General features: G+C 42.5%; 1 protein-coding gene across 1 annotated transcript in view; it reads right to left on the reverse strand.

Moving 5' to 3' along the window:
- Nucleotides 1-5: 5 nt before the first annotated feature.
- The window catches only part of LOC107692850 (probable polyketide synthase 16), a 33,346-nt gene continuing 13,507 nt past the window's right edge, over nt 6-19,844 (reverse strand). Inside the window, 5 exon segments of the mRNA XM_016492060.1 lie at nt 6-4,189; nt 4,298-5,678; nt 7,438-7,619; nt 8,369-8,575; nt 8,984-9,144. Of these exon segments, the coding sequence (XP_016347546.1) occupies nt 6-4,189; nt 4,298-5,678; nt 7,438-7,619; nt 8,369-8,575; nt 8,984-9,144 (6,115 nt within the window).

Here is a 19,844-nt window from a genome sequence, read left to right on the forward strand (position 1 = left end):
CGCCATTACAGGTATGTGGAGTTGCTCTCATCTTCACTCTGATATTCGTCTACACGGTTCTCCTCCAGCATTTTGATGAGCGTTGACAGTGTGTTGTTTGGGTCCAGCAGAGTCACTAGAGGGACATTCACACCTCTATCACTGAAGATAAGATTCTGCAGAGTCATGGCTAACATTGAGTCAATGCCTAAATCGAAAAGGTGAACATCATCATTCAGCTCATCCACCTCAACACCAGTTGTTTCACTAATCAAGAACCTCACATAATCATGTGGTGAGGATGATGTCATGGGTTGCTCAGGTCTAGACATGTTTGCTCCAGTTTTATTCATGGCTTCCTCTCCAATTTTAAACAACCGCATCTTTAATGACTTGTTCTGACTGAATATGTTATTCCAGTTGTTTTTAAAACTGAATTTGCATATGACCTGTTGAGGTTTGTTGATCAAGAGGCACTGCTCAAGACTTTCATGGATTTCTGGAATCTCCAAAAGCATGATTCCCTTTGCCTCCAGAAATCTTTGAAAATTGACTTTATTCAACAGAAGACCAAGATTCAAAGCCCCCCAATTAATGGACTGTCCACAAAGCCCAATGTTTCTGCGGTACTGACAGAAAGTGTCCATGAATGTATTAGCCGCAGCATAATTAGTTTGTGAGGCATTGCCAATGAAGGCAGAGATGGAGGAATAGCACACAAAGTAATCCATATTGCATTGTATGGTAGCACGGTGAAGGTTAATCACTCCATTTACTTTTGGCCTCATAACTTTCTCATAAAGAGATTTGTCAAGATGTTCAATCAGCCCATCATGCAGGACAACTGCACTGTGAAATACCCCTTTGATGGGACTCGATGGAAAAAGTTTTCCAATATTAACAATTGTCTGGTCCACTTGCTCAGATACAGAAACATCACATGGCAGAGACTTAATGGTAGAACCCCAGCGGCTACTGACCTGACATATCTCTTGTTGCATCTGAGGGTTTGGATTACTCCTAGACAGAATGACAATGTTCCCTCCTCCTTTTTGAGCAATGAACTTTACTGTCTCAAATCCCAACCCTGTTAGACCACCTGTGACAATATAGACAGAATTTTTCTGGAATAGACGGTGTTTGGGCATCACTGGAATGTCAGACAGCTGGTTCTTGGCATCACTGTTCAGGACAATAATGGGTAGGATCTGGCATGTGAAGTATGATTCAGATTCTTTTACAGACATAAGATCAATGTCTTGAGATTTCACAACAGCTGTTGTGTCCAAAGACAAAGCTTTTCTGTCCAAATGCATGGATTTTAGCCAATGGTAGATGTGTGGCATTTGCATTTGTAGAGACCCTTTTTGCATTATTTGGGACATGAGGAGGGTATGGAAGTGGACCTCCTCATTTTTACCTCTGAATGTTGTAGTATTAAATGGAAATTCTGTCTGGTTTTCATAGACAAGAACAATGTCTTTGATGCCTCTAACACTGCTAGCAAGTTCAATGTTTTTTAGATAATAAGGAGGTAGAAGAACAGCTCCCACAGCTTCACTAAAGTCACAAGACTGCTGATCAGCCTGCGTGCTCACTTTGACATTCCAGCCTAATCTGTTTGCAATGGCAATTAACACATTCATCAAAGCTGAGTCAGGAACAATGGAGAAAATACCCAGTTTCCTTTGCTGTTTAACCTTGGGTAAAGCCTTGTGCAAGATCTCCCAAGCCAGTACCATATAGGAGACGCAAGGGATGTCATTCAGGAATGAAAGCTTTTTTGCTTTGCAGCAAACAGCTGCTGGGAGAACTACTTTAGAGGTGGCAGCCACAGGGTAACAAGTCACAACATGATCACCGACTTTAAATTTGCTGACATCTTTACCCACAGCTGTGACAGTGCCACTGAAGTCAATGGCTAAGAGCTTATGGTTTTCAGTAGTGTGCTTGTTCCAATACAATGTCTGACCATAATTCAGGTCAGAAATGCTGACTGGAAAGTAGTCTGATGAATGAACACAGATTTTACTGAGGTGAAGGTCAATGTTTTTCCCTTGATTGAGTTCAATGGAATTATCCATTTGAGTCGCTGACAGATTTGTCATTACATATGGGTCAGATGTTTGCAAGATGAAGACTTCTTCATCGTGCAACATGTGGACATTTCTTGAAGAGATCGCCATGGTTGGCAAAGGTGTGTGGGTGATTTCAGGTTTGAGAATTTTGCCTTCCTTCACTAATAGCTCTGGATATTTGTCACAAGGGTATGATCTGAGAACCTGAACCAAAGCTTTGATGTCTTCAAAAGTGCCAGAGCCCATGTCAATCAGCTGGAAGGAAAGTTCTGGCAACTCAGCTGCACATGCTCTTGTCATGCCTGACAGAACAAACCCAGGATTTATGTAGTCCACTATGCTCTCAGAGGACCTATAGGTTATTACTCTGATATCACCTGGGAAATGAAGTGCTCTGAGATATCCGATAATCTTTCTGAAAATCTCACAACACCCCGCCATGCTGTTCAAGACCTTCTCCGATTCGAGAGTGGTTAGGTCTGCATCACCCCACATGAACAAAATTTCCTGGAAGTTTTTCTTCACACTTGAAATTTTCAGTTTTGACAAAATAAGCTCAACTCCACCTTCTAGCAGTGCGGTACTGTTTGAAGAAGACACATATCTAGATGTTGGGTCCAAGTACTGTTGCAAAGCTTTAGAAATTCCTACCTGGTCAGAAAAAACCAGTGCCTTAATCGGTGTATTAAACGTGACAACTTCAGAGGTCATACTGAAACCGTTATGGAAGAAATACTCCTTGACTACTTGGGAACGACTACCTAGAATTCTGATCTTCACATGCCTGAGTTCAACCAACACCCTACCCTGTTTGTTGGATAAGCAGCCACAAATGTCAAAATCATCTTCTCCCACATGCACTGCTCTCAGATATACAACCATCTCCTCTTCCAATGGTTCAAATACAGTCAGACTTCCTATTTTTGCAGGAAATTGGGGTCTTGCTGATAGGTCATGCCCTATAGTTACAGGAACAATTTGCATAACGTAATCCAAGACCACAGGGTGAAGGTGATAGTCATGTAATTGAGGCAGTAATTCCTTTGGGACCTTAAAAACAGATATAGCCTCTCTAAATTGTTCCCCACAATAAACATCTGCCTTATTTCTGAAGACAGACCCATACTCAAATCCTGTTTGACTTAGATGCTTGTAGAGTTCTTCAGTAGTCATGTGGAATGTGCATCTTTTATAAATACAGTCTAATGAAATGAACTGCTCTTCAGGCGTTCTACCTGGTTTTGCTTCTACTGTGCCAAATGCATAGAGTGCAGAAGTAGACTGTATTTTGAAGTTACATGTGTTACCTGCCAAATGGTCTGGTGGATCCAGATGTACTTTTATATCTGGGGCATTCCGGGTGAAAACGTATGGACTCTGGAATGTTATGCTAAGCTGCAGAGAACTTAGTGGAACCTTAGGTTTTGCATATGCCATGAGAGTTGCTAAACCCAACTCTGTGTAAAATGCCCCAGGAATGATGGCAACCCCACTATGCTTGTGGTCTTGCAAGAAGGCCACTGATTCAGAAGATAAATCACAGCTGAACACTGAACTCCCTGTGCCCATTTGTGTAACTACTGGATGGTTGCCAGTGGGACCAATCAACTGCAAACGAGAAGCGAAGACATCTCTCTTCACATCATCAAACTGGTATCGGGGGTAGGGAATTGGTTCAGACTCAAAACCTTTGTAGAACATTTCCCAGTCCACTTTGACCCCAAGCTCAAACAGTTTGCAAACAACTGCGAGCATTGTCTCGTGATCTTTATCAGGCTGCACTGAGGGAAGCACAGTGAAGTCTTTCCCCAGAGTCTCAGTGATGTACCTCTGCAGAGATCTCCTTGGGCCAATTTCAACAAATATCACACTCTTTTTGTTTTTAGCTGCAGACTTCACAGCTTGTTCAAATTGAACTGGCTCTCTGATATTCCTTGCCCAATATTCACCAGTAATAAAATCTGAGGAACACAAACTAACGCCTGTCACTGTTGAGAACAATTCTGTCTCCAAATCATGTGCCTGTAAAGAACCTATACTCTCTTTCACTCTGGATACAATGGGATCCATCATGTGACTGTGGTATGCTGCAGGTACATCCAAAATGTGAAGGAACAAATCTTTTCCACTGGCTGAGTTGCTCAAGTTCTGATGGAACCGGTCAATGTCATCTGCATTTCCCGAGAGTGTACATGACTGAGGACTCACATCCAAAATGTGAAGGAACAAATCTTTTCCACTGGCTGAGTTGCTCAAATTCTGATGGAACCTGTCAATGTCATCTGCATTTCCCGAGAGTGTACATGACTGAGGACTGTTATAAGCAGCCAGACAAACCCTTCCTGAAAAAGATGGAAGAATTTTCAAGATTTCAGAAATGGCCATATTACTGACTACCAGCATCTTCCCTCCTGTCACAGTGCTTTGCAAAGAACTGCGATAGTGGATGACTTTCACTGCATCTTCGAGTGACAACAAACCAGAACAATGAGCTGCAGCAACCTCACCAATAGAGTGCCCCAAAACAGCATCAGGACTGATGCCCCAGTGTTTCAGAAGTTTGACAACAGCAACCTGAATAGCAAACAGAAGAGGCTGGACAATCTTTGGATCAGACAGCTCTGTACTTTTCTCTGGTTCACTTCTTAGCATCTCTATCAGATTCAAACATATGTAGCTTTGCAACAGCCTTTCAATCTTCATGATTTCCTCTTTGAAAACTGGCTCTTGTTTTAGGAGCTGTTTGCACATACCCTGATATGTAACACCATTGCCACAAAACACAAAAACTAGCTTGGAGCTTGTCTTTGATGGTACAAGCTTTTTCTCCGCAGCAGCAGTAAGTTTCTCTTGCAGATCTGCCAACGATGATGTTTGAAATACTTTTCTGTATTTGTGTTTCAAGTGACTTCTTCTACATGCAGATGTGTACAGTAAAGTCTGTAGTTCTGAAATTTTCCCTGCACTAATCTGTTTTGACGTATCTTCAATAATACTTTTCATGGATTTTTCGGAGGTTGCAGAGACCACAAAATACTGATGGGATTTGCTGATCAGCTGAGCTTTTGGCTTTTTTGACTGCACATATTGTCTGACATGTGCATGTGCATTTGTTCCACCAAACCCAAAGTTATTGATTCCTGCAGACCTCCCTGCTCTGCAGTCACTGATCCATTTTTCTGCTGTGGTGGGGATTTTCATATTTAAAGATTCAATGTCTATGCTAGAGTTTTCCATAGAGTAGAACAATGATGGCACAATGGTTTCATGCTGCATCATCAAAAGAACCTTTATGAGTCCTGCAACACCTGCGACAGATTCTGTGTGTCCAATATTGCTCTTAACAGAACCAATGATGAGTGGCCCTGACATTTGAGGTCTTGCTTTGGCAATGACTTTTGAGATGCTACCTGCCTCTATTGGATCTCCAACTGGAGTTCCAGTCCCATGAGCCTCAATGTACTGGACACCAGTCAGGTCAGTCTCTGTTGAGTAGATTTTTCTAAGCAGTTCCTCCTGCTGTACCATGGATGGTTTGGTGATTGGACTAACACTGTGGCCATCTTGATTTACTGCAGTTTTGATGATGATACCCCAAATATGATCATGGTCTTCGAGAGCCTGTCAAAATACAGACAATTCAAGGGTGTTTATTGCAGTAGTTTATCATAAGGTACATTGCTGTCCTAGTGTTGTGTTTATATGAGACTATTTTTTGTTTACTTTTTTCAGAGGCTTTAAAAGAACGAGCCCACATCCTTCACCTCTGCCATATCCATCTGCTTTGCTGCTGAAAGGTTTACTTATTCCATCAGAGGAGATCATTTTTGCCTTGGAGAGAGCCACAAAAATGGTTGGTTCCAATATACAGGTCACACCACCACACAAGGCCATTTCACAGTCTCCTGTTGAGTAGAATACAGATTAGGGGGCAGCCTAATGGCTAATAATTTGTTTGATTAATCAGTAAAACTTAGTAAAAAGCAAGACGAGACAAGCTATAGCTCCTTGTTCCTAAGGCATATAAGCAGATTGTCTTGAATTAATTGACAGTGACAAATAAGTGTACTGAAAAAGGATTTTTCACAGAATTTCTTCCAAGATACACCTGCACACAAGTATAAGGTAGCTTGCAGGTTTTTCCATGTATCTTGAAGATGTTGCCACAGTTCTGCTATGTGTGTGTGTAGGACCAGGTAGGTTTGGACCGCTTTTTTTCCCTTAATAAATGAAATCATCATTTAAAAACTACATTTTGTATTTACTTGCATTATCTTTAATGTAATATTAAAATTTGTTTGATGATCTGAATCTTTTAAGGGTGACAAATAAGCAAAAACTTTTAATAACAGGAAGGGGGCAAAAACCTTTTCACGGCACTGTATCTATATATGTACACACACACACACATACACAAACGCAATGTTCTTAATAAGTGGATCTACAGGGTAAACATATTTGTGAATACTACCTTGTTTTATGGCTTGACAAGCTAAGTGAAGGGCGACGAGGGATGAGGAGCAGGCACAGTCAATGGACAGTGAGGGGCCAGTGAAGTTGAATATGTATGAGATGCGGTTGGCAGCTATGCTCATAGCGGTACCAGTGCCATGGGTGTGGTCTATGTGTTTTGGATTATTCCTCACATTTGCCAGCTCAAAATCTCTGTTCATTAGGCCTGAAAAACAAACAAACAAAAAACATGTTAGACATGTTAGCTGGTGATATGCTTTTATCCACAACCACTTACTATATACCTATTACAATGCAACCTGGGTTTAAGTGCCTTGCTCAACGCAACATTAGTTGCAGGGCTCGGACAAGCAACCATCAATTTACCAGCCCTTAGTTGTAGCCACCTTGTGTGCTATTTGTGCTGTGACACAAAGTCCATAGAGTAGAACAATGATGGCACAATGGTTTCATGCTGCATCATCAAAAGAACCTTTATGAGTCCTGCAACACCTGCGACAGATTCTGTGTGTCCAATATTGCTCTTAACAGAACCAATGATGAGTGGCCCTGACATTTGAGGTCTTGCTTTGGCAATGACTTTTGAGATGCTACCTGCCTCTATTGGATCTCCAACTGGAGTTCCAGTCCCATGAGCCTCAATGTACTGGACACCAGTCAGGTCAGTCTCTGTTGAGTAGATTTTTCTAAGCAGTTCCTCCTGCTGTACCATGGATGGTTTGGTGATTGGACTAACACTGTGGCCATCTTGATTTACTGCAGTTTTGCTGATGATACCCCAAATATGATCATGGTCTTCGAGAGCCTGTCAAAATACAGACAATTCAAGGGTGTTTATTGCAGTAGTTTATCATAAGGTACATTGCTGTCCTAGTGTTGTGTTTATATGAGACTATTTTTTGTTTACTTTTTTCAGAGGCTTTAAAAGAACGAGCCCGCATCCTTCACCTCTGCCATATCCATCTGCTTTGCTGCTGAAAGGTTTACTTATTCCATCAGAGGAGATCATTTTTGCCTTGGAGAGAGCCACAAAAATGGTTGGTTCCAATATACAGGTCACACCACCACACAAGGCCATTTCACAGTCTCCTGTTGAGTAGAATACAGATTAGGGGGCAGCCTAATGGCTAATAATTTGTTTGATTAATCAGTAAAACTTAGTAAAAAGCAAGACGAGACAAGCTATAGCTCCTTGTTCCTAAGGCATATAAGCAGATTGTCTTGAATGAATTGACAGTGGCAAATAAGTGTACTGAAAAAGGATTTTTCACAGAATTTCTTCCAAGATACACCTGCACACAAGTATAAGGTAGCTTGCAGGTTTTTCCATGTATCTTGAAGATGTTGCCACAGTTCTGCTATGTGTGTGTGTAGGTCACAGTTCTTTCATGATGTAACAGGAGGGGGCGATTAATTTTTCACGTAGGGCCAGGTAGGTTTGGACAGCTTTTTTCCCTTAATAAATGAAATCATCATTTAAAAACTACATTTTGTATTTACTTGCATTATCTTTAATGTAATATTAAAATTTGTTTGATGATCTGAATCTTTTAAGGGTGACAAATAAGCAAAAACTTTTAATAACAGGAAGGGGGCAAAAACCTTTTCACGGCACTGTATCTATATATGTACACACACACACACATACACAAACGCAATGTTCTTAATAAGTGGATCTACAGGGTAAACATATTTGTGAATACTACCTTGTTTTATGGCTTTTCACGCAAAAACCTTTTCACGGCACTGTATCTATATATGTACACACACACACACATACACAAACGCAATGTTCTTAATAAGTGGATCTACAGGGTAAACATATTTGTGAATACTACCTTGTTTTATGGCTTGACAAGCTAAGTGAAGGGCGACGAGGGATGAGGAGCAGGCGCAGTCAATGGACAGTGAGGGGCCAGTGAAGTTGAATATGTATGAGATGCGGTTGGCAGCTATGCTCATAGCGGTACCAGTGCCATGGGTGTGGTCTATGTGTTTTGGATTATTCCTCACATTTGCCAGCTCAAAATCTCTGTTCATTAGGCCTGAAAAACAAACAAACAAAAAACATGTTAGACGTGTTAGCTGGTGATATGCTTTTATCCACAACCACTTACTATATACCTATTACAATGCAACCTGGGTTTAAGTGCCTTGCTCAACGCAACATTAGTTGCAGGGCTCGGACAAGCAACCATCAATTTACCAGCCCTTAGTTGTAGCCACCTTGTGTGCTATTTGTGCTGTGACACAAAGGAAATACAGCACAAGTTCATTTTGAGTTCAGGACAAGTGAACCTTGTCAACTGATTTATTTTGTGAACTGCTATTTAGCAATGCATCTTTACCACAGATTGCTCTGAAGATACTTCCCATGCAATAAGTGCATATACTTTTACACTAGGATTAAAAGACACCAAAATTTACTTTCTTTTATTTAGATTATATGTTACCCAGAAATACTCCTGTTTGCGTTCCATTGGCCTTTTCCATTGGTATCCCAGCATCCTCTAGCGCTCTGTAGCTGCACTGCAGCAAAAGTTTGTGCTGAGGGTCCATGTTGATCGATTCAGCATCAGTGATGCCGAAGAACTTGTGGTCAAACTCATTCAAACTACACAGAATAAAAGGGCAATGATGGGGTTATTGGTTTTGGAGTTCAGACAATAAAACTTAATAAAAAGCAAGACAAGACAAGGTATAGTTAGTTTCTTGTTCATACGGCACATAAGAAGATTGTCTCTAATTAATTGATGGAGACAAATAAGTGTACTGAAAGATTATTTTTCACAGAATTTTTTCCCAGATAGGCCTGCACACAATTATAAGATAGCTTGCTGTTTAGTTGCAATTGCTTCTGTCTCTCCTTGTAACCCCAGACTAACATGATTATGTTAAGATGAGATCTCCATTGCTTTTCACGCTGTACATGCTACCTCTGGGAGATATCATTAAGAAACATGGAGTTAGTTTCCACTGTTACGCTGACGATAAACAGCTGTATATTTCCTCAAGGCCTGACGAAACATACCAATTCACAAAACTCACAAAATGTATAGTTGATATTAAAAATTGGATAACTAGTAACGACTCTGTTACGTATGTAATCCTCGTTCCCTGAAGGAGGGAACGGAGATGTCACGTCGTGACTGACGAATTGGGAATCTTGCCAGAGAGACTAATTCACTTTGAGTGTAAACGAAACGAGCCAATGCACATTGGCATGCAATAATTGCATCCAGCTGCCGCTTGTGTAAGCGTGAGTATAAATAGGCAGCAGGTGCAACGCATACTCGGGTTTTCGCTGAGGAGTCGAGCCGGTAACCCGGCCGCTCAGCGGTGGTACAGCAACTGTGGCGACAGGATGTGACATCTCCATTCCCTCCTTCAGGGAACGAGGGTTACGTACGTAACCGAGACGTTCCCTTTCAGTCGTTCACTCTCAACGTCACGTCGTGACAGACAAATTGGGAATCCTTACCAAAGGGCCACTGGTGCTGCCCCCTCCATTGCCCTTTGCAAGCCTCCTGAATCCCTTATTAGAATATGGGACAGGGCTCATGCCAGGAAGGCCAGTCACTGCTCTTCCTGCACTACCACTCAGCAAGACTTGCAGCTTTTCAAATATCTGTCAGCGAGGTGCCTCGCGCCAGCACCCAGGAGGATGCAATACTCCTAGTGGAGTGAGCTCACTAACAGGACCTGCTCCTCGTCCTCCCTGACTTTGCACAGAGTTTGTGTGAGGAGGCTCACAGGGGGAACGCATATTTGCGCAGGCCCCGGGGCCAGCTGTGCGCCAGAGCATCTGTGCCGAGTGTTCCCTCAGCCTGGGAAAAAAACAACTGGAAGTGAGATTTCTGGAGAGGAACTAAGTCTCTGGAGCAAAATACCACAAATTGTGACATAGCAAGCCGACACTAGACCGGGGCCTCGGTGTCTTTCCCTGTTTGAGATGAGAACACAGGAGGATACCGGCTCCACATGAAGGCTATAGAATCTAGCGAAACAGGTCTACCTGAGCGTCTCCGAAGCGTCTCCAAATCAGCTGGACAGCCAGGGGATGGAGTCTCCACTCTCACGGGAGCACAGCTTGTGACAGCTCGTCGGCTGCAAGGTTGAGCAGACCCGGAATATGAATGGCACGAAGCGATCTCAGATCTTTCCGACTCCAGAGGAGGAGATCGCGGGCCAGTTGCGACATGCAACGGGAGCATAGACCACCTTGCCGGTTGATGTACGCAACGGTCGCAGTGTTGTCGGTACGGAGTGAGCTCACAACCTGAGCGGGCATGGGACGCTTTGTGCTTGATAAGCCAAAGTGATGGCGTCCACTATACAGTGGGCCATCATCTGCTTGGAGACGGCTTTCCCCTTCCGCCGGCCTCCGTAACAGACAAAGAGCTGCTCTGAGGTCCTGAAGCTTTGTGTCCGGTCCACATACAGTCTTAAAGCTTGGACGGGACAGAGCAAAGCTAGGGCTGGGTCTGTCTCCTCCAGGCAGCACTTGTAGGCTCACCATCTGATCCCTGAAGGGAGTGGTAGGAAACCTTGTGCACGTAGCTGGGCCCAGGTCTCAGAGTTACACTGGAGTCAGCCGGCCCAAACTCTAGGCACGATTCGTCGACCGAAAATGGCTGCAGGTCCCCTACCCTCTTGATGGAAGCCAAAGCAGAGTTTTCATTGACAGAAACTTAAACTCGACTGATTGCAAGGGCTCAAATGAGACCTGCTGAAGTGCTCTGAGCACCAGACTCAGGTCCCAAGAGGGTATGGAGGGCAGCTGAGGAGGATTTAACCCTAAGGAACGACTCCAGAGGAGGAGATCGCGGGCCAGTTGCGACATGCAACGGGAGCATAGACCACCTTGCCGGTTGATGTACGCAACGGTCGCAGTGTTGTCCGTACGGACCAGCATGTGCTTGCCATGTAGCCACACTTTCAGGTGGCCCAAAGCAAGATGTACTGCTAGCAACTTGAGGCAGCTGATGTGCCAACGCAGTTGGGGGCCCGTCCAAACCCCTGACACTGCATGCCCATTGTACGTGGCCCCCCAGCTGGTGGCAGAGGCATCCGTGTGTACCACTGCATGCCTGGACACCTGCTCTAAGGGCACTCCTGCCTGAAGGAATGCAGGGTCCGACCACGGGCTGAAGGTTTGGCGGCAGGCCGGTGTGATTTGCACCCGGTGAGTGCCGTGTTGCCACGCCCATCTCAGGACTCTGCCATGAAGCCAGTGCTGAAGCAGTCTCATATGAAGCAGCCCCACGGCCCAAACTCTAGGCACGATTCGTCGACCGAAAATGGCTGCAGGTCCCCTACCCTCTTGATGGAAGCCAAAGCAGAGTTTTCATTGACAGAAACTTAAACTCGACTGATTGCAAGGGCTCAAATGAGACCTGCTGAAGTGCTCTGAGCACCAGACTCAGGTCCCAAGAGGGTATGGAGGGCAGCTGAGGAGGATTTAACCCTAAGGAGGTGAGTGCCGTGTTGCCACGCCCATCTCAGGACTCTGCCATGGAGCCAGTGCTGAAGCAGTCACATATGAAGCAGCCCCAGCGGCGTGACTGCTGCTGCAGCTGCCATATGCCCCAGGAGCCTCTGAAACAGTTTCAGTGGGACCGCTGTCCTGCCCTTGAATGATTTCAAACAGTTCAACACTGACTGAGCACGTTCTTCTGTGAGGCACGCTGTCTGTTCGACCGAATCCGGCTCCATTCCGAGAAAAGAGATCCTCAGCACCGGGGAGAGTTTGCTCTTTTCCCAGTTGACCCGAAGACTCAACTGACTGAGATGTCTGAGCACCAGATCCCTGTGTTTGCACAACTGATCCCGTGACTGTGTCAGTATGAGCCAGTCGTCGAGATAATTGAGGATGCGAAAGCTCGTCGGCTGCAAGATTGAGCAGACCTGGAATATGAATGGCACGAAGCGATCTCAGATCTTTCCGACTCCAGAGGAGGAGATCGCGGGCCAGTTGCGACATGCAACGGGAGCATAGACCACCTTGCCGGTTGATGTACGCAACGGTCGCAGTGTTGTCAGTACGGACCAGTACATGCTTGTCGTGTAGCAGCGATTTGAAGCGGCGCAGAGCAAGCCATACTGCTTGCACCTGTGTTGAGGAAGAATCGAGACATAAAAAGTACTCTACCTTCAGGTCGATCACTGCAAACCAATCTTGAGGACGCATGCATTCGAAAATGCATTTCTGCATCGACATTTTGAATGGTAGCTTGTGAAGCGCTTGGTTCAAAACTTGCAGGTCCAAGATTGGCCGTAACCCACCACCTTACTTGGGTACAATGAAGTAGGGGCTGTAAACCCCGCCCTCATATCGACTGGAGGGACCGGCTCTATCGCATCCTTCGCCAGTAGGACTGCGATTCCGCGCGCAAGACATGAGCATCACCAGCCTTCACTGAGGTGAACTGGATGCCTCTGAACTTGGGGGGACGCCGGGCGAACTGAATCACATAGCCGAGTCTGATGGTTCGAAAAAGCCAGCGAGACGGGCTGGGGAGCACTAGCCAGGCTCTCAGAGACCGTGCAAGTGGGACCAGTGGCACCACAGACGTACCTGCAGTGGAGCAGCGAGGTGGAATACAGGGACCTGGCTCGAGGGGCTCGGGGGTGGCCAGAAGCGGGGCACGCTCTGCTCTGAAGCGAAAAGCTGAGTATGCATTGCACCTGCTGCCTATTTATACTCGTGCTGCGACGAGCGGCGGCTGGATGCAATTATCGCAATGTGCATTGGCTCGTTTAGTTTACACTCGAAATGGATTGGTCTCTCTGGCGAGATTCCCAATTCGTCGGTCACGACGTGACATCGAGAGTGACTGACTGAAAGGGCATTTCTTATTACTAAATTCAGAAAAAATGCTGGTTTTAATTATTGGACCTAAAACCTCCCCATGTAAAAACTTAGAATACTGCCTAAGTCTTGATGGATGTTCTATAACATCCTCTTTGTCAGTCAAGAACTTGGGTGTGTTATTTAACAGCAACCTGTCATTCGAAAGTCATATTTCTAGCATTTGTAAATCTGCGTTTTTCCACCTTAAAAAATATCTCTAAATTACAACATATGCTATCTACAGTATGTCTAATGCAGAAGAGTTCATTCATGCGTTCGTGATCTCAAGGCTAGAATATTGTAATGCATTACTAGGTGGTTGCCCTGCAGGCTTAACTCTCTGGGGTCTGAGGGGGTTTTGGGGCCCTGGAGAAGTTTTGACATGCCATGACATTTGTGCTTTTTTCAGTATCTTGGAATTTATCAATATGGACGTGAGCAGTGGCTACGATCAAATCTCACGTCTGGTCTCAGCTCGTGTACGCAAGTTTTTGAGTTACCTGAACCTGCGCGCAGCATAGTAAATATGGTGGAGAATTGTAGAATGACAGCATTTTGTTCATTTTTATTTTCCTGACCGTCAAACCAAGCTCATTAGTCGATCGTTAACCAGTAAGATTAGAATGTCTTTTTTGTTGTTGTTTTGTACAGGGCTTTAGCTTTATATGCGTGAATAGCAGCATAAACAAGACCCCTGCAGCGCTTCTGTGAAAGGAGAAAAACAGAAATTAAGTTTATAAAAGGAATAAAATCAATAGGATCACATAAAATATATATAATAGGCTATAATATAATTAAAAGATTTAAAAAAGGGGAAAAAAACACTGTGCAACAAGTATAGGCTACGCTCGTTGCTGTAAAATCAGCGTGCAGCGCCCAAACAATAAACATTTTTGCTCATGTGATGGATTTTACACGGATATTAGAACATGACTGAAGTATAAAGCCATGTTTTCTGCGTGTCGTAAACTCTTGGGGCGAGGCTTCTAAACCTGGGTGTTTTTAGGGGCGTGATATTCAAATGACGATTGTTTTCTGGCGCCACATTTATCAACATACGATCATTCGTACGATGAGATTGGCGGCATACGAATGTTTCATAAATCACACGTGAACTCTGTCGTAAGTTGATTTGTGCGCACGGATCTGCGCTCGTTTCTACGTTAGATTGATAAATGAGGCCCATAGTCCTTTCTGGATTACAATCTGCCATCAAAATGACACATTTAATTATTCTAGCTGCTGTGAGAAAAGGCTATAAATTATGGGCTACAATAATATGTGAGCAGCATGAATGTACATGTTTGTGTTTTTGAGAAAACAATGTTTATGCATGGTTAGTGAAAAACTTACATTTTTAAGTCACTGAAATAAGACCATAAAACACATTCAGAACAATTGTTCACAAGACTTTGTGGATGTGGTAGACTAGAGTTTTTGCTACAAAATGTGAAAATCATCCTGTTCACTCATTCACCAAAAATAATATATTGATTTAACTTTTGTAAGACATGTTTTGTGATACTTGAGAGACAAAGGCCCTCCCATAATGAGCCATCAGTCAGTAACGTGTCTGTGAGGCAGGTAACAAAGAATGTGAGGAGAGTAAAATAATGGGGGTTTTGATTATTTGTATTTTATTTACAACACAGTATAAAATATACACAGTGAAGGTCAAGGACACATGATTGAACATACTGATCTAAACACCGAGGCTTGAACAGTAACACACCTTTGTGCCAAATATTCTGAGACTCTAACATTCATAGTGTTACAGTACCACTTTTATATCTTGTGGTTTTATATTTTATACAACATTAAAAAACATCCTGGCGTTGTGAGACATATAGATGCAATGAAATGACACATATTTCAAAATTTTTCACTTGATTTCAGCAATTATACAGCAATGTAGACAGCAATTATAGTATGGGCAAAGTCTAACTAGTAAAAAGTGTACAAGTTATGTCACAATAACACAATAATAACTAACGGGAGTAATTCTTACTCATCAAAATGACATCCTCCACTGGTTTAAGACGTGCGTCGAATCGTGTTCTTCTGAGGTAAATTCTGGGTTATTCCTCTCAGTGCATCTTCTTCCAAAAACTAAAAGTAGCCGAGATGAACTTGAATCGTCACGCTTTGTTTACGGCGGTGACGTGGGCGTTTACATGTCCGCGCATCTCACGTGGATGTTTATAATTTGAAAAGCGGTGCCGTGAGCGTGATCACATTAGAGATAATGAGCTCAGATGGGAAAAACTGTACCTCGCGTTGGTTTCATACGGATTACTTTATCAGAGAATATTTGTTTCCGACGTGACTTACTTCACTTAAAAGTAGACATTTCAAGCTTTCTATACATATATTTATCATGTCTGTGAGGCAAGTATTCACTGAGATACAGGTTGTTTTATTTACGTGTCTGTGATGAAACTTGACAGAGAGATTTATTAGCGCTGTTATTTAGTGGAGCTTTGCTGTAAATTCCATGCATTATCATTAGTAATTCAAACGTCACGTTTGAATTTGGTTTACCAATCAAACGCGTTTATTCTATATTTAACTTTTGAACCACCTGCACGTGGGCCTGTCAGGTGATCGCTGCACATTATTAGATAGTCCGCATCCACCAATCACTTTTCACTTCGTTCTAGTCTAATCTGGAAATGGTCATGCTAAGAATTATTCGATAGGTAAAAATGTTATCTACTTAAAAAAAAAACGTGAGAGTGGGGCTCAAAAACGAAAAAATGTAAAAGAAAAACAGCAGAGGAAACATCAGTTACTCAGTAAAATACCAAAGTTATCGGATTATTTTACTAAAGCTGGTGATGAAGTTGACGAACAGCAAGTGGACCGGAGTTTGACACATGATGGAGTGGATGAAAACACAGCGTCTTTGATTTTAGGTTAGTTTGATTAATAACTTTATGCATGAATTATGTACGTTGCTTTTTGTGTTTGAACAAACGCTATATATTCTTTAAGGGATAGGCTGTGGCCTGTGGGCAATAACCCGGTTGAAATATCGTGTTGCATCATTATGATGCGAGCTTATAATTTAAACGCGTTTTAAGCATTGTGGTTTACATACAAATGATTTTAAACCGTTCCCGCACATTAAGCAGCGGGGGAGAATTCATTTTGGTAAATGCACGTGTTGAGACCGAAACATGCACATCTAAAGCAGCTGCTAGCACAGCGCCTGATTTAACTCGTTATTTTTTGCATCTTTCCCAACTTTCAAATACACATAGTTATGTGTAAAAATGTCTGTCTTCCTGAGTATTGTTTGTGTCTTGAATGAACGTCAGTATTTAAAGTATTTAACATGTGTATTACTATTAGTCTACGAGATCATGAGGTTTTAAAGTGACCGCAGCCCTTTGCTGTTGCCCTGTGCCAATGTCTTTGACTGAATAATGTTTGTAAAATAAATAAGAATGGATTTATACAGTGAAGACTATGCAGTATATTTGTACATTTGATTACTTTATACAATATAATATTTCTATTTTTCAATGCTTTAAACGTTTTTCCAAGTTGGTTGATTTCTTATGTGTCTTTGTTCTGTTGTAATTGTTTTGACTGTCTACTTGTCTAGTTTTCTTTTCCTCTTAGGCTAGTAGTATTTTTTGTGATACTGAAATTGGTGACAAGAATTATGAAATTTCAGGGGCATCAAACATTTTGATAGGATCTTATTTAAAGATAAAATAACTATACTGTGATATATATCATTATTGAGAAATAACATTACTTGTATCATGAATCATGAAATAACATTTTGGTCATCACCCTGGCTGCTCTATTCCCCATCTAAGGGAATTGTATTGTTTTGTATGCCGTCTATTTGGTGGAAATGACAACAATGCCCATTCAAAATTTGGAAGTACTGATGGCTTTAATGATTGGAAGCATGCAAATGATCAGATTGTAGAGCATGAGGGATCTGAGTTGCATCGCAAATGCATGCTTGTGTGGATTACAAGAACTGCAGGGGAGGGTAAAATTGACAATGAATTGAAACGGCAGTACGAAACAGAGAGCCAGTACTGGTCAGAGGTTCTTAAAAGAGTAGTTGCCGTAATTAAATTTATATCTGAGCGAGGATTTGGATTCAGAGGAGACAACCAACAATTTGGATCACCCCAGAATGGAAACTACTTGGGGTGCCTTGAGCTAATCAGTCAATTCGATCCATTTCTTAGAGAGCATATTATACGATTTGGCAATGCAGGCAAGGGGAGTCCTTCATATCTTTCATCTACTGTGTGTGAGGAGCTAATCAATTTGATGGGTGACAAGCTGCTCTCTGTCATCCTGGATAAAATCAGGATGGCCAAATATTTTTCGCTAATTGTTGACTCCAGCCCAGACATTTCACATTCAGACTCACATTATCACCATTCACGTTCATTACATTCTCAAAATTCTGGGCAGTTGATAACACCTAGAATATCTAAATTGACTACGGGATAATTTTCTTATTTAGTACCGAAACTCTGGAACAATTTTTCTTGCGTGGTCCAGGGGGCAGAAACACTCTGTCAGTTTAAATCTAGATTAAACACCCACTAACACAAAAAAATCCCCATAAGGGATTGTTAGGCTGCATTAATTAGGGCAACTGGAACCGCCCAATAACACCCGATGTACTTGTTACATCGTAAGAATAATGGCATCTACGCTTATGTTAGTCTGTCTGTCTGCATCCAGACCAGACAGTGGACCTTCACCCATGAACGAGCACAACACAGCCCTACACGGTCAGCGCAGACCTTGCCACTGTCGCCTTCTGGCTTGCTTAGTTGGGGTCTGAGAGGCAATTAACTTTCAGAAATGTATAAATATGACCACACTGACAGACACCATCAGATGAGAACAACACTTGAACTGAAATAAAATGGATCATGGCACTATCATCTTCTGTAGAGCTGCTTTACATCTGAATCACATCCTGCAACTTTGACACTGGTATTGAACTATGATTGAAACACTGAACTGACTCAAGCTAAATAACAACATTGCTGCCTTTTGTAGAACTGCTTATCGCTGAATTCTTGCTTCAAATTGTTGTACTAAACCAGCAGTAAATAGCAACTAAATAATGACACTGTTGTCTTTTAGAGCTGCTTTACAGCATAATCTGAATTGTCTCCATAGTTGAGTTTCCATAGTTGATTCTACTATTTTCCTATTTATCTTTGTAAAGCTGCTTTGACACAATCTATATTGTATAAAGCACTTTAGAAATAAAGTGATAAGCAGAAACAACTACAGCAGACACACAGCTTTTGATGAAATCAACTGAAAATAAAAGAACACATTAAAATTGCTCAGGATCTCAGCAGCAGAGATGATTAAACAACTCCAAACACAGCATTACCATCTTCACTTACTACAAACCAGTTTGACTTACTTTCTTTCATACGTCCACAAACATTTCTTACTGAGGTTTAGCTCTAGTCAATGTTGATGTTTTACTTAAATTAATATTCACGTGAAGACACCTGAGCAAGCTAATCCATGCCTTCAGAGTCACAGGTAGGTGAGTCTAATCAGGGTTTAAGCTCAGCTCTGCAGGGCTGGGTTTGCGGAATCCTGCTTCAGTGGCTTCAGGAGAGGCAAGAGAGACAATAATCTCTGAGCATAAGTAACGTGATGTAAACTGACAGAAAGATTAGGGTTGGTACATTGGCACCGGTACCTATGTAACCACTATGTACTAGAACCGAATCAGAAATAAAGCGCTTTAGAAATAAAGTGATAAGCAGAAACAACTACAGCAGACACAGCTTTTGATGAAATCAACTGAAAATAAAAGAACACATTAAAATTGCTCAGGATCTCAGCAGCAGAGATGATTAAAACAACTCCAAACACAGCATTACCATCTTCACTTACTACAAACCAGTTTGACTTACTTTCTTTCATACGTCCACAAACATTTCTTACTGAGGTTTAGCTCTAGTCAATGTTGATGTTTTACTTAAATTAATATTCACGTGAAGACACCTGAGCAAGCTAATCCATGCCTTCAGAGTCACAGGTAGGTGAGTCTAATCAGGGTTTAAGCTCAGCTCTGCAGGGCTGGGTTTGCGGAATCCTGCTTCAGTGGCTTCAGGAGAGGCAAGAGAGACGATAATCTCTGAGCATAAGTAACGTGATGTAAACTGACAGAAAGAGTAGGGTTGGTACATTGGCACCGGTACCTATGTAACCACTATGTACTAGAACCGAATCAGAACGCAGATTTCGGTGCCTCATTTCGGTGCCACTTAAATGCCTGAGCGATCGATTGAAATATTTGTCCTGGTTCTCCTAAATGGACGTAAGAAGCATGGGCGTCACTAGGCCATTTTTTAGCGGGGCTAAACTACACAAATTCATGATCGCCTCAGAGTCAGTCCCCTTTAAATTTCATATGAAAACGGCGGCAGACTTCGTCTCCC

The sequence above is a fragment of the Sinocyclocheilus anshuiensis genome, unplaced genomic scaffold, assembly GCF_001515605.1.
Source record: "Sinocyclocheilus anshuiensis isolate Anshui unplaced genomic scaffold, SAMN03320099.WGS_v1.1 scaffold1344, whole genome shotgun sequence".
NCBI lineage: Eukaryota > Metazoa > Chordata > Actinopteri > Cypriniformes > Cyprinidae > Sinocyclocheilus > Sinocyclocheilus anshuiensis.